The sequence below is a fragment of the Penicillium macrosclerotiorum genome (assembly GCF_028827735.1).
Source record: "Penicillium macrosclerotiorum strain IBT 26536 chromosome Unknown utg000010l_segment0_segment0, whole genome shotgun sequence".
In the NCBI taxonomy this organism is placed as follows: Eukaryota; Fungi; Ascomycota; class Eurotiomycetes; order Eurotiales; family Aspergillaceae; genus Penicillium; species Penicillium macrosclerotiorum.
The window spans coordinates 1,283,447-1,302,768 of NW_026643089.1; the positions used below are offsets into that span (position 1 = coordinate 1,283,447).

General features: G+C 46.4%; 5 protein-coding genes across 5 annotated transcripts; 2 read left to right on the forward strand and 3 right to left on the reverse strand.

Annotated features, from left to right (window-relative positions):
- Positions 1-1,117: 1,117 nt before the first annotated feature.
- N7462_010100 (RelA/SpoT) lies at positions 1,118-2,332 on the forward strand (the record flags this gene model as incomplete). The annotated part of the gene is made up of 1 exon (XM_057081814.1): positions 1,118-2,332. The coding sequence occupies one exon, from the start codon at positions 1,118-1,120 to the stop codon at positions 2,330-2,332; it is 1,215 nt and encodes a 404-aa protein (XP_056928854.1).
- A 3,152-nt stretch (positions 2,333-5,484) lies between these two features.
- Positions 5,485-6,404, reverse strand: N7462_010101 (uncharacterized protein; the record flags this gene model as incomplete). The annotated part of the gene is made up of 2 exons (XM_057081815.1): positions 5,485-5,964; positions 6,063-6,404. 2 exons carry the CDS (start codon positions 6,402-6,404, stop codon positions 5,485-5,487), a joined length of 822 nt encoding a protein of 273 aa, XP_056928855.1.
- A 1,160-nt stretch (positions 6,405-7,564) lies between these two features.
- On the reverse strand, positions 7,565-9,522 carry N7462_010102 (dicarboxylic amino acid permease agtA; the record flags this gene model as incomplete). The annotated part of the gene is made up of 5 exons (XM_057081816.1): positions 7,565-8,879; positions 8,943-9,103; positions 9,177-9,183; positions 9,249-9,306; positions 9,363-9,522. 5 exons carry the CDS (start codon positions 9,520-9,522, stop codon positions 7,565-7,567), a joined length of 1,701 nt encoding a protein of 566 aa, XP_056928856.1.
- A 5,190-nt stretch (positions 9,523-14,712) lies between these two features.
- N7462_010103 (uncharacterized protein) lies at positions 14,713-15,702 on the forward strand (the record flags this gene model as incomplete). The annotated part of the gene is made up of 1 exon (XM_057081817.1): positions 14,713-15,702. One exon carries the CDS (start codon positions 14,713-14,715, stop codon positions 15,700-15,702), a length of 990 nt encoding a protein of 329 aa, XP_056928857.1.
- A 1,976-nt stretch (positions 15,703-17,678) lies between these two features.
- Positions 17,679-19,050, reverse strand: N7462_010104 (fungal specific transcription factor domain-containing protein; the record flags this gene model as incomplete). Its single annotated transcript, XM_057081818.1, has 3 exons — positions 17,679-18,210; positions 18,263-18,445; positions 18,497-19,050. The coding sequence occupies 3 exons, from the start codon at positions 19,048-19,050 to the stop codon at positions 17,679-17,681; spliced, it is 1,269 nt and encodes a 422-aa protein (XP_056928858.1).
- Between the last annotated feature and the right edge of the window lie 272 nt (positions 19,051-19,322).

A 19,322-nucleotide genomic window follows, 5' to 3' on the forward strand; every position in this document is an offset into this window, starting at 1 on the left:
ATCATCAGCTGGGGATATCATTTATTAAAAGGGAAGTGGACAGCAGGTTCTGTCCCTTGTCGCTGGCGCCCAAAATGGGGTCCGCTCTGAACTTTTCCGACCTAAACTTTCTCCCCTAAGGTCTACTGGAAATAATGAACGGAGTGCATCGATCACAATGATGTCAAATAGAAACAATGGCGTTTGTTTTCACTGCTGACCGTACATGACAATGGCCACTGCATCCTTTCCACGTTTCTCATGCCCCACCGCTCTTTCAGAGGCCTGAACCGAGTTGCCTCTTTATTGGATCGACTCTAGTTTTCAGCCGCAGCCCAAGGTATTTGCAGACCACTAAACTTGTAAAATATTGATCGGACGCAAATCTGGCGCGTAAAATCATGCGCGCCATGGCATCGGGCGCAAACAAGGGTGTTCTTCTATCCGCCTCTCCATCGGGTACCAAGAAAGCCCTTTGTGGACGGATAGGACACGCATTTACGGGTCAGCGCTAGACCTGCATGTGCATCTCCCTCCCGAATGTATGCATGAATTCACATAAAAAAAAAATAAAAATGGAAGATCTCAGGTGTCAGACTTAATGGTCTACATGGCGCACTTGCATGCGCATGACTCGTGGCGATGCCAGTGAAGAGGGTGTAGTAGCGAATAGTTTCATTTGGCTTTCACCGACATGTATGAAAACCCAGGTAATCCTACCCACCATCAACAAATATGCCTACCAAAGCATATCCTTTTCTTGTAGTCTGAGATCTCATTTGGGGCCCTTGATGGGCATCAAGGTCTCAAGGATATTGAGATTTTAAGATTAACGATCAAATAATCGAGACATAAAAGCCGGGTAGATCACGCACGTATTCTTGCACATTCCCAAGTCAACAAGCCTTTGAAACACACACTTTATATTATGAATGAGATTTTATCTGGCCTTTTTGCCTCATCGAGTCACACAATTGAATATTATATTGTCATTTCCGCTGTTTGTTGAATCGCAAGCATGTCGGCTGCAAACATAAACGAAACTCTCGTCTCTTCTTTCCGTCAAAAATACGACACATGCTGGAAATTCATCCTGAGAGAAAGCGCACTTCAAACTCAAAATAAATGTGCAGCAATAATGGGAAAAAACAACATTGAAGCAAATGTTGTCTGTCCGACGAACGGACTTGGCGATGAAAATTCTCGGAAGGCTCTAGAGAGGCTCACATCTGACCCCAATCGCCACTTCAATACCGTGAACGACATAATCAATGATCCCAACATTATTGCACTCTTCCCTGTTCAAATTATTTTCAAAGGTAATTCAAATATGGAGAATATAGAAACAATCATACGAGAGGGGTTTGAAGGTTCCATCGAGAAAAGTCAAGACCATGGCAGTCTTGAAGAAACTGCACGAGGAACATATTATGGGAAACGTGTCCAGTTACCGAAACGTGGAAAGAACGTTACCATTATCAACATCCCAAAGAAGCACATGGCCTACTTAGAGAATGATCGCGGCAACGAAGTATATGGGCAGGTTGAAGTCCAGATATTTAAAGATACCCGGGAAAGCCATGCAAATCTTCAACAGGCTGGTTCCACACCAAGACCACGCGATTGGAGCGAGTTGGCTTCGGAAAGATTTTTGTTCTCTGATAGCGCCGAGGTTAAAATTTGTTTCGGTGTGCTTCTTGAACATTATGCTGATGATTGGGCAAATCGACAGGAGAGGGGATCCTCGGAGGCTCTCTTGGCGTTTCTCCAAGCCCGTGATGAAGATGATAGCTTGAGCTTAGCTCTATTGATAGAGAGGCATCTTGGCCCCGTTGCAGAAAAGAGGTACTCTGATGTTGAAAAAGAGTACAAAAATATCAAGATGAATCTAATCCTCTATATCATTGACCAGAATGTCCTGAATGATCATGGGTTGCCAAAGAAAGAGCAAGGCTCTCTTTTGAGTGAGTCTAACATTTTAATTGAGACAAAAATTGAGGCACTGAGAGGGGCCATTATATGGATGGATAAACTCCTTAAGCCAGTGGACCGGTTTCACAATAAGATCCTCGATTCGCAAGACCCCATGGTCCTTCAAAAAGGCCTCCAATGTTTGATCGACTTCGAGCAGGAATATTCAAAAGACTCTGGATCACTGAAGGCTGATGGCGTCGAGGGATTATGCAAAATCTTTGAAAATCACCCGCAACGGCCGATTAGAATGGCATTTTCAATGTCAATGCAGAAGATGTTGTGCAAATCCTCGGGAGAGGACTCGAAACAATCTCTGAAAAAAACACTTGATATTCTGAATTATGACTTGACATGGTGTGAGCCCCAGGGACTCGAGTGAGAAGAATTCATATTCCAGCGTTGCTTTTTGTATCTTCGGTGATGACAAAAGAAAATATTCACCAGGTCCAACAAAGAGTCTTGAGATAAGCTCTTGAATTTGCAAAATTGACTCTTCTGTGTGTTATGCTTCCATGTATCTGACCATTTACTTGATGGTTTTTCACCTAGTCTCAATCAAATCAACCATTTTCATCCCGCTTTCATACCTTATTCCTCGCACAGTCCACAGGCAGTATACCTTTTATTTATTTCAACCTAGTTTCAAACCGTAAATAAAAATATCATGCCTGTATATTAACCATTAGTCCAAGGTTTGTGATGCTCCTAGTAGCTAGTTAATACCAATTCAGTCATCAAATCAATGCGTGAAGCGAGGATCAACGTTCAATCCAGAAGCTTGTTCATTTAGGGAATAGCCAAGGGCTTTAGCTCGTATTTGGAGGGAAGTGATACATCAACTCTCGGGTTGCCAGGGCTTGTCGATTTAATCCAATAGAAACAAGGCAGGAAAGATGCAAGCGGGGCGAAAAAAGCAATCACAGAATATCGGCATCTCGTCAGCGGAGGCTGGAAAAGGGGGACGCTGAACAAAGAGCACAACAAAAAAAGGTAGAGTTAAAATAAACACTTGAACCATCAGAGACAGGGCAATGGGGTAGCTGAAGATTAGACTTGAGCTAGACTACCGCTAATCTGACAGATCGAACTGTAGTCGGCTCTGCAGGATTTGACAGGCGCTGCCCCTGACCGAAGAGCCCCAGCAATTACGTTTGACGAGCCAGCTAGCCTAAACGTAAATCCCAAGCTGGAAAAGCGTGCATCACCCCGGCGACCAATGCAGTTGCTTATTCCGGTCGTTTCTTGCCGGTCTCTCACGAGCGCCGGTCTCCTGCGTGATAGGAGTGAGAACCCGAGCCCATCTGCACTTCACACCGAGTCAAGCACCTTGGAATTGAAAGTCTGTTTTCCAGTTTGAATTGAAACCAACAGCGAGTCAACAAGCTAAAGTACCTCTGCTTGAGCTTATGACCAAGATGAGACAAAATCGATCAGGGTCGGCCGAAAAAACCGACCGCCTAACGCAAGGTACCTAGCCATTGAAGGATGGGAGAAGAACCGCCAACTGATTTCATCACTGATTAGAATGCGACTTTGCCATCGAATCCAATCGAGTTCGCCACATGCTGTACAATTTATTGTCACCTGGGTACGCGACTGCGGCGGAGTACAACTTCCTCGGGGCGATCCGGAAGCTGGTTATAGAGAAATGTGGTCACAGTTGCAATCGCATCATTGAATACTGGATGCGGTGCGGATTCATAGTGAATGGATGGAAGGAGCCCAGTGAAACAACATGGAAAGAATTCAAGGCGAGCCCGTTTTTTGGATATATGGGTGAGTAGAAAGCCGAGTCACGAATGGCATTTGAAACTAGCCTGTCATGATGCTGGATCGTCTAGTCACGTTCTCAATATCGTCAATATTGGCTGCAGCAAGATTGAGCACAGTCTTGACAGATTCCGATTGGATACTTCCTGCGGTCTCACATGTGATACATTTCGTGCTAACGACCAATAGATGACCGCGATAACCGAACTATGTCGTTGCCCGAGATGTCACAATTCACCCCGCATCCAAGCAGACTATCCAGCCATCCATGACCGCAGACAGAGCTGGTTCTCATAAATATTCAGTCGACGAGAGGCTCTTCGCATCTGCCGGAAAGCTGAACTGAGCTCACATCTTCGCGAGAGGCCTTCGTTTCCCATGTCTTTCGCTTTTCGGGTGGTCTCAACATGTCTGTTATTTTGATCTCAGAAAAGGCTGTAAGCAACCGTCAGGTAAAGTTGAAGCCGAATTGAAGATTCCTGTGTTCATTTTGTCTCCTGTGAAATGTTTTGAGCCGGACAGAGAGCAGAAACATCAGAAGAGGAGGAAATGTGGACAAGGGAGGTTGGAAAATGGTGAAAAGCGAGGGAGGAGGACTATTAATAATATTCTTGTGATAACTTGGAGAGTTTTCCCAAAATAGGAGAAATATGCGAGTTCTTTCCTAGGTACATTGTTACACGGCGAAGTTCAAGACGTGAAATCCGCGAACACCCGCCCCATCCGCCAAAATCCCTGGGAAGCAAGGGGCTGCCAACAACGCTACTACGTATCTTCCACCCAGTAATTCCTTTTTCTTATATATTGCATAGGAAGGAATTGTCCGACTCTGTTCCAAAAGGGCATGTGTGCAAATCGATCCACTCCATAATATCTAGTCGTTGCTGGACATTTTCCTTGCCCAATACGGCTGAGATTCATGTACACATCACAAAGTGCTGTAGTTTAGGCTGACCTGGCATCGGTAATTCGTATTTCAAACCTGCATGAGCGATGACCCGCCCACTCAGAATGATACATAGAAGAGCATCAAATGACATAATACTGGTAAGATTACTTTGGTCTTCACATACTTTCGGGGAGGGCCTGTCACTTGGATTGAATGAATCTTGTCAGTGACTTGAAGGGTATAAACCAGAATCATACCTTCATGTGCGAGTAGCATAGCTCGTAAATTCTTTAATGGATTTGGAATTGACTTGGGTGTTCAGCAATTATCATTTTGCCTCCCGACCGCCTGGCCGATTCATCAGCAACGATTGTCTACCTATGATCTATCTCCCTGTGCTTCCAACCCTAGGCCACTTGTATGGGTGAAAAACATCGCGAGTCGAGTATTTGGTGTTTGCCTCCCATCTTTTACAAATTCGGCTCAAGTACATATCCGTGGATAGGGGGAAACGTGAATATAGCGCTGACTTTCTTTTTCGGACTAATTTGGACTAATTGATGAATAATTTATCTTTCGGTTAATATTGGTGCCACGTGGATACGCTTTCCAATCAACTGGCTCTTGCAAGCAAGACATATGACTGAGAATTGAACTTTCCGCAGAGATTTTGCCCTTTATCTGACGAATTCGTATCATCGGCTATAGTGACACCCAAATGTCCTTGCACGATTATCTGAAATCTACTGACCCATAGGTAATGCCATGAAAGGTGTATTTATAATTAGTATGACGTATTTCTATCAACGACAGTGTCCCGTTGTGTCTGCTTCAATGTCTCAAGGGACAAGGTCATCAGATTATATTTTGTCTCACATAATCAAGCTCTTAACTTCATCTAGCAAGACATTTGTCCAACTCTTTGAAGAGCTCTTTCCCCATAAACTCTTCAAAATATCTTTGGCATATAAAATATTTCCAAAACCAGTGCATTCCCAAAGAATTTGAAGCTGGGAAGTCACAAACTCCCGATCCTGGTCAGATGAGCATTCTGCACCCACAATGAAAAACGACCAAATTAAGATGTGTCCGCCTGGAGAGGCGGCATTGAAAGAGGATGCTCTCTCAAGAAACTGGGTTACCAAATCGAAAATAAGTGCGTCTGGTAAATTTCTTGACCGAGCAAGGTAAATGGCGGCAGCTTTAAGGATAAGGTCGGCGAGATTGAAGATGATTTCTGAAAACCCCGGGTGGGAATCCAGACAGCTGTATAGGAAATCCAAATCTTGAAGAGAGATGTCTTCAAAATCCTTGACATGTTCCAAAGAAGGGGTTTTGCATATAAGGAGATCCTATACAGAATTCAGTGTATGTTGTAGAGAATGGGAAAGCCGAGTTCATACTTCCTTATTTCTTGTAACAGGAACTTCCCAAGAGGGCTTTTTCCAACCGCACCGGGGCCACCTTTCGCCTCAACAAAGCTCTTTAACATGCGGAGCAGAATATGAAAGTCAGACCCGACCGCGACCATCTCATCAACTAAAAGAACTACCATTGTAGACAAGCTTGAATGGGAGATCAATTCGTCGGGGTATTCGATATTAGCACGTTGCTTTAGACCTTTGATGGCAGCCATTCGATAATCTGTTGCAATCGACTTCCATTCAGTGCGTTTGAGTGCCATATGAGAGGCAGAAGCAGCTAATACCGCATTTCTCACGTTATCGTCCTGTTCGGAAATTGGCAGAATGAGGTCACGATAGCCATTGAATACGAAGTTGATGGCTACCATTGCTGGAGCCACGTTTTGAGAAACTATGAAACTATGAATATCATACATTTGAAAAGATTGAAAAGTTCTTACAGTGATTAAGCAAGAATCGAGACCGGTGGTCAATATGGTCCAATACTCGGGCCAACTCGCCAAGAAAATTCCCAAGCGGTCGGTTTTGTTTAGTGTGATTGAAAGGAAAGAAGGTATCAATATTATTGGTGGAAGCTGATAGCTTATTGTTATCGATATCGAGATAATGAATGGGCTTCTTGAAATTTGTCTGTGGCTTGGGATGACTTGGAAATGGAGATGATTCATCGCAACTAGTAGAGTAATAAGTCAGGCTCATGGAAAAGCAGACAGAAACGAGAAAGAAAAACCCTCACGGTGCAGTATGGACAGGTGTTGATTTTCCTGCTAGTTTTCCTCTTGATGCCACCCCGACATTAAATCGATAGCGTACACCCAGGCCTAGGCATTGCAGACCCCTCTTCAGGCACTTTTGGCAGGGGGTTCCGCAATCGCAGTTGATTCGCCGCTGGGAGCAGTTATAACATCCTAGAGAGCCAATCAGATCATATCACGTTGAGTTCAAAAAGATTCTCTACCTTTCACTCTCCGTGGCTTTTTGTTTGGCTTGTCGTTGGCCATTGATTGATTCACGGGCATCCGATGGAACGTGAAGATAACCGGGGAAGTTAGGCTTATAGGCCAAATAATCCAGATCGTAGAATGATAGTAGGGTTATAGGGCCAAGAGTAAAGGAAGAGAGATCCTCTTGGATCATGTCGATAATGTAGATCTGAGGTTGCAATACTAATATTCGAGGGGGTTCGGTTCGGTTATCAGTGGATCTTCCCCGCATCGACGTTGGAGTCCACGATAGAGGCAATGCTTATGAGTGGCCAATCGGACCGGTCGCTAGTCCGCATCAGTATAATAAAATGAGCAGTTGGAATACCGGGGCTTTTTTGCATAAGGTTTAGGTCCAATTTTCGGACAATAGATTAAAGCTCGTTCATAGCTCGTAAATTCATTGGTCTACCGCTGGATTATATGATAACTTAGAGTAATAGTTAATCTGGGATGAATATGTAGGCAGCTAGAAAAGGAAGAAACGTCGAAAAAGGAACCCGCGCCTCTCTCCGAATACAGCGAAGGAATCTATCATGGCTATTTTAAAAGAGCCATGAAACAAAGGTGCGATAGAACCAATGAGACTGGGTATGTTTCTCCTCTTCGGCAGCCTTCCGAGCAAGAAAAGCGGCCTCTTCGCGGTCAATCTCGTCCTTGCCCTCGAACAAATTCGCGGTGCTGGGCTTGACGCCCTCGCATTTAGTGATGAACTTGTATCCGAAAAGCAGGATCAAGTACAGGGGAATGCCAAGGTATGCGGTAATGAAGTTCTTGTAGTCGAAGTTGCCCCATTTCGCATTGTGGGTAAACACGTCGTAGTTCTTGGTGAGCGCGATGAGGACGCAGAACCCCAAGGCACCATAGGATCCATAGATACCGAACGGAGCCACGTATGCCAACTCGGAGTCAGGGACGTTTTGTGCTCTGCGTGCGCGAACGAAATGGATGTGTGTAACGAGAATAGAAATCCAGGTCAAGAGACCGAACATGCTCACCAAGTTCACGAAGTACTTGAACACAGTCTTCGAATCGCTGGATACATTCATATAGGCTAACAGCGCAAATAGAGAGCTGATTCCGAGCGCAAAGACGGGAACTCCACGGCGGTCCGTACGAGCAAAGATCTTGGGCGCCTTGCCTTCACGAGCAAGGCCGTAAATTGTTCGAGTGGCGATGTACAGATCCGAATTAGACGCCGAGAAAACGAAAAGTAGGATGCACGCGTTCATAATGTGTGATAGAACGGGGATTCCCGAGTTTTCGATGGCAACAACGAACGGAGAGGCAGCAGCGGAGCTGCTCGCCTTCACGGCAAATGCAAGTTTCTTGTCATTGTAGGGCACCAGAGTACCGACGAGAAGAACCGAGAGCACGTAGAAGAAAAGAATACGGAAGAAGGTCAACTTGATCGCACGAGGGATAGTTTTGCGCGGGTTTTGTGCCTCGCCCACAGTCACACCCACCAACTCGGTGCCCAGATAGGCGAAAGTGGCCGATACCATCGTGGACCAGAAGGCCAAAAATCGTCCAGCATCCCCGGTTTCGATATATGTGTTGAAAGCTCCTGGGTTTTTCCAGTAACGGAACCCTTTCCGGTCATGGTCGGGGCCGCCACCCAGCATCAGGATGAAGGACAGAAGAATGATACCGATGATGACGACCACCTTGAAGGACGATAGCCAGAACTCGAACTCGCCAAAGAATCGCACGCCGAAATAGTTGATACAGACGATCATGATCAAGAAGATTGTGATCCACACGCCCGCATTGACTTTTTCTTGTGGAAGCCAATATTGTATCACGAGTGCTCCGGCGGTCAATTGATTTGGCGACAGAATGATATATTTGAACCAATACCTTTACACCCCGAGCATAATTAGAAAAACCATTGAACAGAATAGCGTTTCACGATGCACTCACGTCCAGCCAAGGGTGAATCCTAGCGCTGGGTCACAGAACCGAACTGCGTAGCCAGTGAACCCGGACGGTAGAGGAAGCCACGCTGCCATTTCACCCAGTGCACACATCACGAGGTACACGATAAAGCCAACCCAGGCATAAGCGATTAGAATTGCACCAGGCTGCGGAAATTAGCTAAGAACTGGGGATTTTGAGGTCTTCGAAGTCGGTCTTCGAGGTACTGAATCAACTTACACCCGCTCTAGAGACGAGAAATTAGATTAGTCCCTGTTTGATCCAATCTGGAATGCAGTGAAGATCGCTTACTTTGCAAGGGCTTCTCCGGTGCCAATAATGAGACCCGTTCCGATTGCTCCTCCGATTGCTGGGCGGATTAGCTTTGCCACGGATTCCCTCCGAGGACCAGGATGCGAAACGTACCGATCATGGTAATATGGCGAGCCTTGAGCGCACGGTGAAGATCAACATGGTTGGGGTCTGCGAGGCCGCCCTCCTCTGCTGTCGCGACTTCATCGCCGCTGTACTCGCGCTTGACGGGGCTGTCGGTGGAGAAGCCCTCCGCCTTGAGCTGTGACACCATGACACTGGAGTAATAAACACAGACCAAGGTAGTGATTGCGGGCTACAAGATTCCTTCGGGAGGGGACAAAATTTCGGTAGGAGAGTGGGAAAGAAGTGGGTGCTGGGAGTTTTAAAAGGGCCCAGCTGGGCTGTGGCAAGTTGCGACGAGAAGCGCACCAGTCAAGCTAATCGGAGAACCCACCAGCTTTCGAGATAAGAAAGAGGAAGATGGGACCACTGGGGCACGCGAGATAAATAGGAATAAGCTGACTGGGGAGCCAAGCCCGCCGAGTTGCCTTCGGTCTGGATTCGGCAACGTCCAGTCCATTCGCAAGTCATCAATTCCCCGATCCTGCCAGTGCCAGTGTGGAGGAGATCTCTATCCAACAGAACCGACGGGATCTCCGATGGGGTACATATCTGCTCGAAAGTCTGTTCTATGGGGTCTCCTCCGTTGCGACACTGGGACGGACCCAGACCAGATGCCAGTGCGTGCAGAAAAGCCAGGGAGCGTTGCAGCGCCACGATGAATCCGGCCAAGAGCCTCCCCTCCATTCACAAACAAGGTTTGATTACACGAGCCGAGTGACCGGGGGAATGGGGATGACCAGAAACTATGAGGTACATGAAAGCCCGACGCGAGGTTTCTCCCCTGAGCCCCCGGGCTGTGTTTACACGACATGAGCCTGCATGGACTTCGCCCCAGGTACCTCCCTACTTCAACACACGAGGATTTCTGAAACGAGCTCTGGGGTGAGCTCATTACTGTATACAGATTATGCCCTGCAGGTGGTTACTCTATACAGTATCCTGCCCCGAGGAATGATATATCGAGTTTTTCTGTGTCAACGAAAGAGTGATAAGACCACATAAGACCCCGACTAAGCGGAGCGCCAAGCTGCCAAGATCTCGGGAACTGAGAGGCTATCCTGCGGGGAAGACACGGCTCGCTTTGCGTCGGGCGATTGGGCCTGTCTTGTTGATTTTGGAGTACAAAGTGTTGGATATGGAGCAATATTGAGACCCAAGAGAGACCGGGGAAGCCGTCTCGGAAGCATTTGACGGGAATGGGGTTGTCGATCTACTCCCAACGGAGGCATGTCAGGGTTAGGGTGCGGAGGACACTCAGAGAATTGATGGGTCAGTCGAAGTTGATGTAGAAGTATCACACAGACTGTGCCGCATTTCATGGGCATGAGACTATCCGTGGATGAGAGAGTCCACAACCCAGAAACTACGACTGGTACACACCGCGTGTTCTGTTCCCGGTGAGAAGCATTTTGACCAGCAAGCCCCCAGGCCTCCAGGGGGGAGGGAAGTGGTGCCAAAGGGGGGCATGAGGCTTGGCGATCAGCCAGCGTTGCGCCCGGGAGGCCTGCCAAGACCGCCCGCCACTGCCGCATCGTCCAATGGCCGCTGCCGCTAACAAAAGCCCCCCGTCGATTGAACAGTTTAACCAATCTGGCTGCCTTGGCGGCGCCCGGTGCAGAGGCTTTTGCGAGTGGCGTCCAGGGTATCGCTATGCACTTTGAAGGATTTTTTGCTTTGCAATCCACATGACACCAAAGAATTTGGCTCGGCTAGCAGCGAATTTTCCAGAAAACGTGCCTCGGTGTCCCACAGCCCCCTCGGGAATGTTATTCCCTATCGCATTTTCTTGGGGCCGCCCAGCGAACAGACCATGACGGGGCGAGTTCCACGTGGAGCCGGAGGAAGAAAAAAAAAACCTTCTCTAGTACCTGCTAAGCATCTGCTCTATGTGCCCTGGGACTTAGCATATCCTATCGGCGGTCACCGAGTTCACCGGCGACGCATGAGACCATGTTTGCTTGATGGTAGTTCGACGAAAAAAGCCGAACGGGTCAGATCCGAGAGGTAGACATTTCACCGGGGCGGTTATCTATTGAGCCTCACTCTTGCCCAGCTTTGTATGTTCCGTTTCTCTTGGCGTATGGTTCGCAGAGTAGTTGGTCGTATTGTAATCGAAGAAAGCTGGACAGATGCGGTATACTTCTGATGGAAACCTTCTGTGCAATGAATGACTCGCATTATTAAATATTGTCAAGAGTCTCAGCTCCGCCCCGAGATGCTCAATTTCTCTTTTGGAAAAAAAGGTATGGAAAAAAGGGATGTCTATTGGTGTCAATCACGGTAAGATCGAAGTGAGGCAAACGCACAGGTTCCTCGGTGAACATATTCTTCTCTTCCCACAGCTCACCAAGGAAAGCGAGGCCCTTCTTCATTATCTAATTTTCAGAATCTTGCACCGGTCATTATGGTTCCAAGTGAGAATTTGTCTTTCAAAGCTTTCATAGGCGAATTAGGCGAACGAATTGTTGTGAATTGCTGGCCTTGCTGAAATTGCTTACAAGGCAGCGATCGCCCTGGTCTGTACATGTGGCAGAGCTAAGCCTCCAACGCTGAGCCCTCTTTCCCAAATTCAACTAGACACAAGTAATCATAATCATTCCTATGATATTATTTATCACTTTGCCGAAGAAAAGAATGTGCAGGCCTCCCTTTTTTTTTTTGGCTGGAATGCAGTCTTGGGCTGTGTGTGCATTTGCTTCTAGTCACCTGCTATTCAGGTAATAGCTGTATTTAGACCATCATTATCATTAGGTTTCATGTGTATTTCATAAAAAGATACAACGAATCAAAGATCAGTGCATCAAAATTTTTGCCCAGTATTTCCAGGGCGTGATATAGCATTCATATAAGAATAAGGCTGCATAATTAAATTGGGGTCGAGATGCCGAGTCTTTGTTCCATTAGGAAAGAACGACGAACTTCTGGCTGTATTTTAAGGTGCACTTTATTAATACTCAAAGAACTCGATGTACGATAAAAAGAAAATGAAAAAAAGGAAAGTGGTTCCAGAGGGGGTCGAACCCTCGACTTTGGCGTTATTAGCACCACACTCTAACCAACTGAGTTATGGAACCTGATTGGTTGAAAGTTTCCAGAGTGAGTGATCTATAGAAGATCATGCTGGGGCTGGAAAGTGTGATGCCCAAGACCGAAATAGGAATGAGTATCTGACCATTATCTACCAACAGGGGCTTCAAATTTAGATTTCCACTAGGCTGTCTACTGCCCAACTGAAGAATCCAGTTGCTCTATTTTTTTTATCATCGCAAATACCCTTGTAGTTTCTATTACTGACTAGAGATTGGTTAACAAGGTATTTCAATGCTTTTGCCTAAGCAAAAGTACGTCACCTAATATAATGCATTTTCTATGACCCAATTGGGGGATTTGTACCTGTTTATAATAAGAATACCCTTCATTGAAATGCTCCAGCAGCGACAATATCCTATTATTGTGAATCCAGGAAGCAACATGTCAGAAAAAGCGGTTCTTCTATCGGACGTACCTTACATCAAGTCAGATTTCACATAATTTTGGTGATCAAAAGAGCATTAGAAGACGAGGCCATCTAAATACCAAAGGTGCTAACGAGAAACCCTTTTCTCTTTGTAGGTTGTTGTCTTGGTGGAGAGAGATGAAACTCATTGGACAAGGAAAACTATCCGTTCTTTGACCAAAATATCCCATGATCTTTGGTCAGAACCCCAATGCGAGAATCAATTCTCGAGTCCGGATCAACAATTAAAGCTAAGAATAATATCAACTTCGCAAACAAAATACTAACCAAAGGAATGAATTTATTTTTAAGAACCAAGGTAAATTGAGGGGTAATTGGGGATTAAGTATCTATAATTAATGTCAAATAGCCCACACCTTTAGCGCTCCCGGTCCGGCCCCCAAGGCATCCCTTGCCCCGGGAGCAATGACAGGACGAAATTGATCCCGAAAAAGCAATGGCTCTGCAGCCACCATGTCTTTGACCGGGTCCAGCTCGTTTCATGTACCTTTGAGGCTCTCGAACAAGGCATTTCGTGATATCGATGAGGTGGCCGAGAGAAAAAAAAACGTGGCACAAATCGGACCAAGATCACATCGGTCTTAATCTTTGAAACCCTGGGTATTCGGCCTTTTCGAGTGAGGGTACATGACCTGGTTCGTCTCATAGTGTGCTTCAATTTTAGATTTGTAGGCAGCTAAATTCCGCAACATTACACACGCAGACCGGATATACCATAAAAACCACACCTCACACGGTTACGACAAGGCCGCCAATGCGATACGAATATCATGATAAAGAAAGTCTAGCCCACGGAAAATGAACTTGATTAGATCAGTTGCACTTCAATGGTTGCAACCTCTACCCAGCAAAACATTGTAGCCCAAAAAACGCAAGGCGACCTTACTCACCTAGTTTACTAGCAGACATCAAGTAGGTCTAGAACACGCACGTTGGCCAGTGGACTGCCCATCTGCATGATATTGGTAATTGTAGAACACGGACAATTTCCGAAAAGGCCTGCCTGCAGGAGGGCTCGAGTCATGAGGCACTTCGGTGTGTATGCGGCAATCACGGAAACAACCTGCGTGGAAGCTAAGATCCGAGATTGAAAAATCCCTCGTCAACCATACGACATCACTTTTTCTTGGGAGACGGTGACCAGGGAGCAGGGCCCATCGTATAGCAAACACTTCAGGCTTGTCGATGTGGCCAAACGATTCATGATGACAGTACAGGAAAAGGAACCGAATAATGTTGCTTACAAGGATCAAAACCGGCTACGAAGGATGAAAATCTGCGAACACAGACCGCTGCGGAGACACAAATGCGAGGTCCTGTACAGGTGTGCGATGCCCAATTGTGATGCGGTCGATTATTGGGGGAGGAGCGCCTCGGCGGCTACAGGGTGCTTTGGCCGATTTTGGTTGCGCCGATCGCTGCTGCTGTGATTGGATTTCACAACGATCCACCAACCAGCCGAGGAGGGTTCTCGTTTATGATTGGCCAGAGTGGGCTGTGATTTGCTATCATTAGCAACATTTTTGGTCCTAATTTAGGAATGAATTAGGGGCTTTCCAGGCCAAGATACCTACTTTGGTGCGGGGAAAGGGGTCTTTTCAGTCGCCATGGAACATCTTTAGACAGCCTAGAGACAAATCCTTGGACAGCGAATATATCAGGAATCGTCGGAGCAGCTTTCCTTCTTTTCTTCTATTCAGCCTGGGGTGTCTCCAGCTCAAAAACAGCGAACTAGAAGCAATTCAGGGCAGAATTCCTTCAATCTCAATCGCTTCTTCCCTTTGTTTCTGAGAAGAACCTTTACATACCATATATTTTATCATGGGCATTATTCGCATGCCTCGTCCGGCGGGCATTTACGTTCCAAACTCGCCATCTCACCATTTCAACAATGATATGATTCCTACCCCCCTCTCTCCCGATTTTGACTTTGATTCCGAGGCTGCTATTCCTTCCATTTTGCCAGCTCTCGAGTATATATCGACCAAATTGCAACAAAGAATGATGCATGTTACTCTTCTAGTCGGTCGTGGACAGCCATTCCCAACCGGACAGGTGTCTGACATGATGGTGATCCCAATAACGCCTCTGGATGCAGTTGCACGTGGCGTACTCGAGCGAGCCATGGCGAAGAGTGCGAATAAATTCTCCCTAAGCCAAAGCTGGACTGATGCACTGAATCGCAGTAATTATGAATGTACTGCGAATGAATTCCTTGTGCAGCAATCCATTAAGCAAAATGAAGTGATTTTCAGCCAGGAGGGCCTGACTCTGCTTAATATGGATCGCATCTTCATCTTTAAACGCCGCCTCTGTGTCTTATCCAGTCGGCCATTTTTCTTCAATGACCACTCTATTACACCCTGCGTTAAGTTGCTGCATCGCATTATCAATGATCAGCAAGGGAGACCTTTCACCAAGGCTTTCTTTCATCGCATCTATGATCATTTAGATGTCAAGGATGATCTACTTCGAGAGGTTGCAAGAACCTATAAGAGCACACATGGTCAAGACGCCATAATTCTGCCATCAGAGGCCATGGCCCCGCCTGCTCAGAGGCCATCGGGTCGTATTACACGTCCGCAGGCCCCAGCATCCACCAAGCCGAGCTCGAAGTCCGAGTCCAGGAAGGTGAGGGGTATGAAATCAATTTCCCGGTCAAAACGCGGCCCAAAGACTCCATTATCAGCATCAGATGTGACCCCCATTACGAGGAACGAGTGGAATATACTCATGGGCCAGGATATTGGAAAGCCGCAGCCAATGGTCACCGAGTTGACACCGACTTCTTCCGTCTATGTTCTTATATGAAGCGAAAATTAGGCCACTGGCGAAAGTCTGCCGGAAATCCCGGAATTCCCAATCCACTCAACCACATCTGGATCTCCAGCTCCAAACAAGACCATGAGCTGTCAGCTCGAGGTTCATTGAGAGACGATACCCACGATTATCATGAAAAACATCACGAAGAGATATGACAATGTTCATTTCTGTTGTATACTATTTACCGGTTTTAAGTACACAACAATACCAATATTGACCATTTAAATCCCCATACCCAGGCGCTTGAGTTGAGGATCAATAGCAGAGTTTCATCGCTTTCGAATTCAGATGAAACCTGCCCAATTACTTGATATGCCCTTGTCACTCGTTATGTTTCAAAGCTTTGAATATTGGCGATCTATGTTTTATGACAGGTTGTTCACAAATTGAGTGAAATGGAAATTGATTCTTTCTTTTCTTCTTTTAAAAAAAGTATCAAGAGCTGTGTCGGTAATATTGATTGTAGCTTTTCTTCTTTCTTTCTTCCGTCTTAACTTTCTACCTTTTACTCCTACTATCTTTTTTAGTAAGTCTTCTCTTCTTAGATATAATTAAATATGATTATTGCTTCCTATAACATTGTACTACTATAAATACTAGAAACGAGGTAGTCATGATATGATGATGCCTATCGAATTATATAAAGCTCCTGAGAGTGCGCTCCGTAACCACTATTCTGTCGCGGGCATCACCGAGGGAGGCAGAGACGGATAGTGGTTTTGTTTCTTAGGAAACTGGAGAGTCAGGCTGGTCTCTCTCCCCTGCTCTAGAAAGAATTTATCGACATGGCCAGTAAATTCGAGGTTCTCTACTCGGGGGGACATAAGGATGCGCCAGGCGAGCAACCACCCGGCGACGTTCCACGCGACTTGTTCCCTCGACTAGTGAATACCGGACCGTGAATATCGCCGCTCTTATTGCAATTAATATCAAAATTGGTATTCCACTTATCCGTCCAAGCGAGATACATTTGCTCAAAGGGTGGAGGGAACGGGTAGTCTTCAATGAGTTGGTCGGAATCCATGGTGATGTATTCCTCGTACTGCCTGAGATGGTCATGGGCGCGAAAGAAAAGTGCAGGCACCAGCCTGGCCAGATCTAATATCATCGTCGTGGGGGATCGTCGGGGTCGTGATCGTTGGGCGGGAGAGCCAGGGAGGGAATCGGGGGCTGGTCAGTCAATATCTCGACGGATGGCTCTTCTTCCTCTAATAAGTTGGTGATTTTTAATACGAAATCGAAGGTTGTTTCGAGCAAAAAGGAGGTGGGTTCGCTCTTTGACGGATGGCCGTTATCTAACGAATGCCATACATCGTCCAGATCCAAGACTGCTTTGATGTACCGCCGTGAGTCTGGGTGGCGGCAAAGACCGCGAGCGGATTGAGAAGGTCTAGAGTGGCAGCCATGCTTGTTGCAGGTCTGCGGAAGTGATTCTACCAAGTAGGAGCCACGAGACAAAAGATGAGTAGAACCAAAGACCTGGCACACGCAATCGTGGTTCCTCTTGTGTTGATTGCGACTGTCTGAGTCCGGGCACAGCCCCTCAGCGCTGGAACGTAAAGACTCCAGCCGCTGGAGCTGGTACAAGAGCAGGGATTTCACTAGAAGTTCATCGGGCTCAGACTTAGACTCGGAGAATTCGCCCTTGAGTCATCATATCTCATATCGGGGGCCGACGGGACTATTCCGTGGCCCCGAGACCCCACGACCTTATGGTAGATGCCATAAGGTGGTAGAAGACTTTTTCTTGGAGGAATTCTCGCTTTCCATGGAGAGGTCATCTCATGCATATAATAACTTGCATGGGCATTGGAGTTTCTACTGCAATGGGTCCCGTTTGGTACTCAGAGTGCTCTCAAGCAACGAACGCTTCGGTAATGGCATAACACACATTAAACTTGATTGTACTGATGAATATCAGGATTGATGTAGATGAACTAATCAACAGAATTCTCAAAGACTGTTCAAATATTATGCATGTCAAGAGGGAGATCTCCCGCTGTGGTATCAATCGTGTAATCTGTAAAAAAGATCTGAGATTGGACATCCGGTAACGAGAACCCAGGATTTAACAATTGCTCCAGGGTACCAAAATCAGCTGTAAAATCAGCACTTCCAGTTGCCGGGAGATCTTCACTGTAAAAGCTGAACTCCGAATTATCTGGAGTAAAATTTGCAAAGTTAGAAGCTCCTATATTCACACCATTCCTATCCCCATCCGCCGGATCTGTCACATTATGAGACACTAAATGGGAGGAAATTTCGTTTTTTCGAACCGCTGAAAGCCCACTGCTATTTTTGGCCCTATTAGCGAGGATGAACTGAGCCCGGTCGAATAGTCGATACATAACACCGGCGCTCCAATAAGTGTTTCGTAAATTTTCCAGGACTAACATGCAGACCTGAAGCTTGTTGCGACCAAGGCTAGCTTGAATTGAATTAGTCGACTTGCAGTCAAAAAGATGTACTTGCATCGCCGGGACCAAAGAGGTAATTCTAGATAAAAAATTAGCATATCTCTTACTTTGGGGTTCATATTACTACTCACATCATAGGCTTTATGTGTTTAACAGCATCCAATTCGATAACCTTCTCAAGAATACCATTCGTCAATGACGCGGCAGATCTTGCCTTTCCCTGCATCATCTTTTGCCAGGTCCGTGATGAACCCTCAGGAAGCGAGGCGGGGGCATTCAATAGATAGGGTCGGCAGAGGACCGTCATACTGGCCCTATAGGATGTCAGTTTGCTTAGAGAATTAAGATAACCGATTTTAACGTACTGATAAAAGAGCTCTAGGTGGTACTCATGAAGTAGAACGGTGTCGTTTATATCATATGAACCAGGAGTCCTACTGGACTGGTATTCACAGAGTGTAGCAAAAAGCTCGTCAACGTTTTCGACACTTGGTTTAGGTCCATTAAGACGGTAGTGAGCTCGCAGAATACGACCAAGAACAGAGCTTATGCCCACAAGTCGTACCCACATGGGTGCCAGCTGGTCTTCGTTGGAAGGTATGAACCTCTGTCGGGCCTCTGGAGAAATTTCCCTAAGTTCCAGTAAAATGTCGGACACACCAGGTGGGATGGCATCGCAATCCTCATCATGGATTCTCATTGGTCGCCCTTTGGCCAAGGACAGCCACCTGTCACGGACCACGCATGTCCACCATAAACGACGTTTAATGTATTGCCGATCGTCCGACAACGCTTGGTTACCTTGAGTTCGCACGGAGGTGCAGCGGTGTATTCCGATTCCTTGAGCCAGTGTGATGGCGATGCCAATCCAATACCACGCTCCGGTGTGATCCTGGACATCTGTGTACCAGAAGCTCATGAGAAGGGCTGATTGGATTAGAACAAGTTTGTCCGTTCTTTGATCGAGATCATAAAAGCACTGTGTCTGAATAAGAAGGTGAAGACTTCCCCCAGGGGAAGGGGTTTACCTTTGCCCTTGAGTACATGTCCTGTTTCATTGCCTTTCGAGATGCAAATCCGGCTCTTTGTAAGATCTCAGTATCAACGAACTGCAATTCATTAGTATTGTATATCCAATCGTTCATGAGAGACAGCGCACATTGGTAGCTGCTAAAAGCACGCTCCAAAATA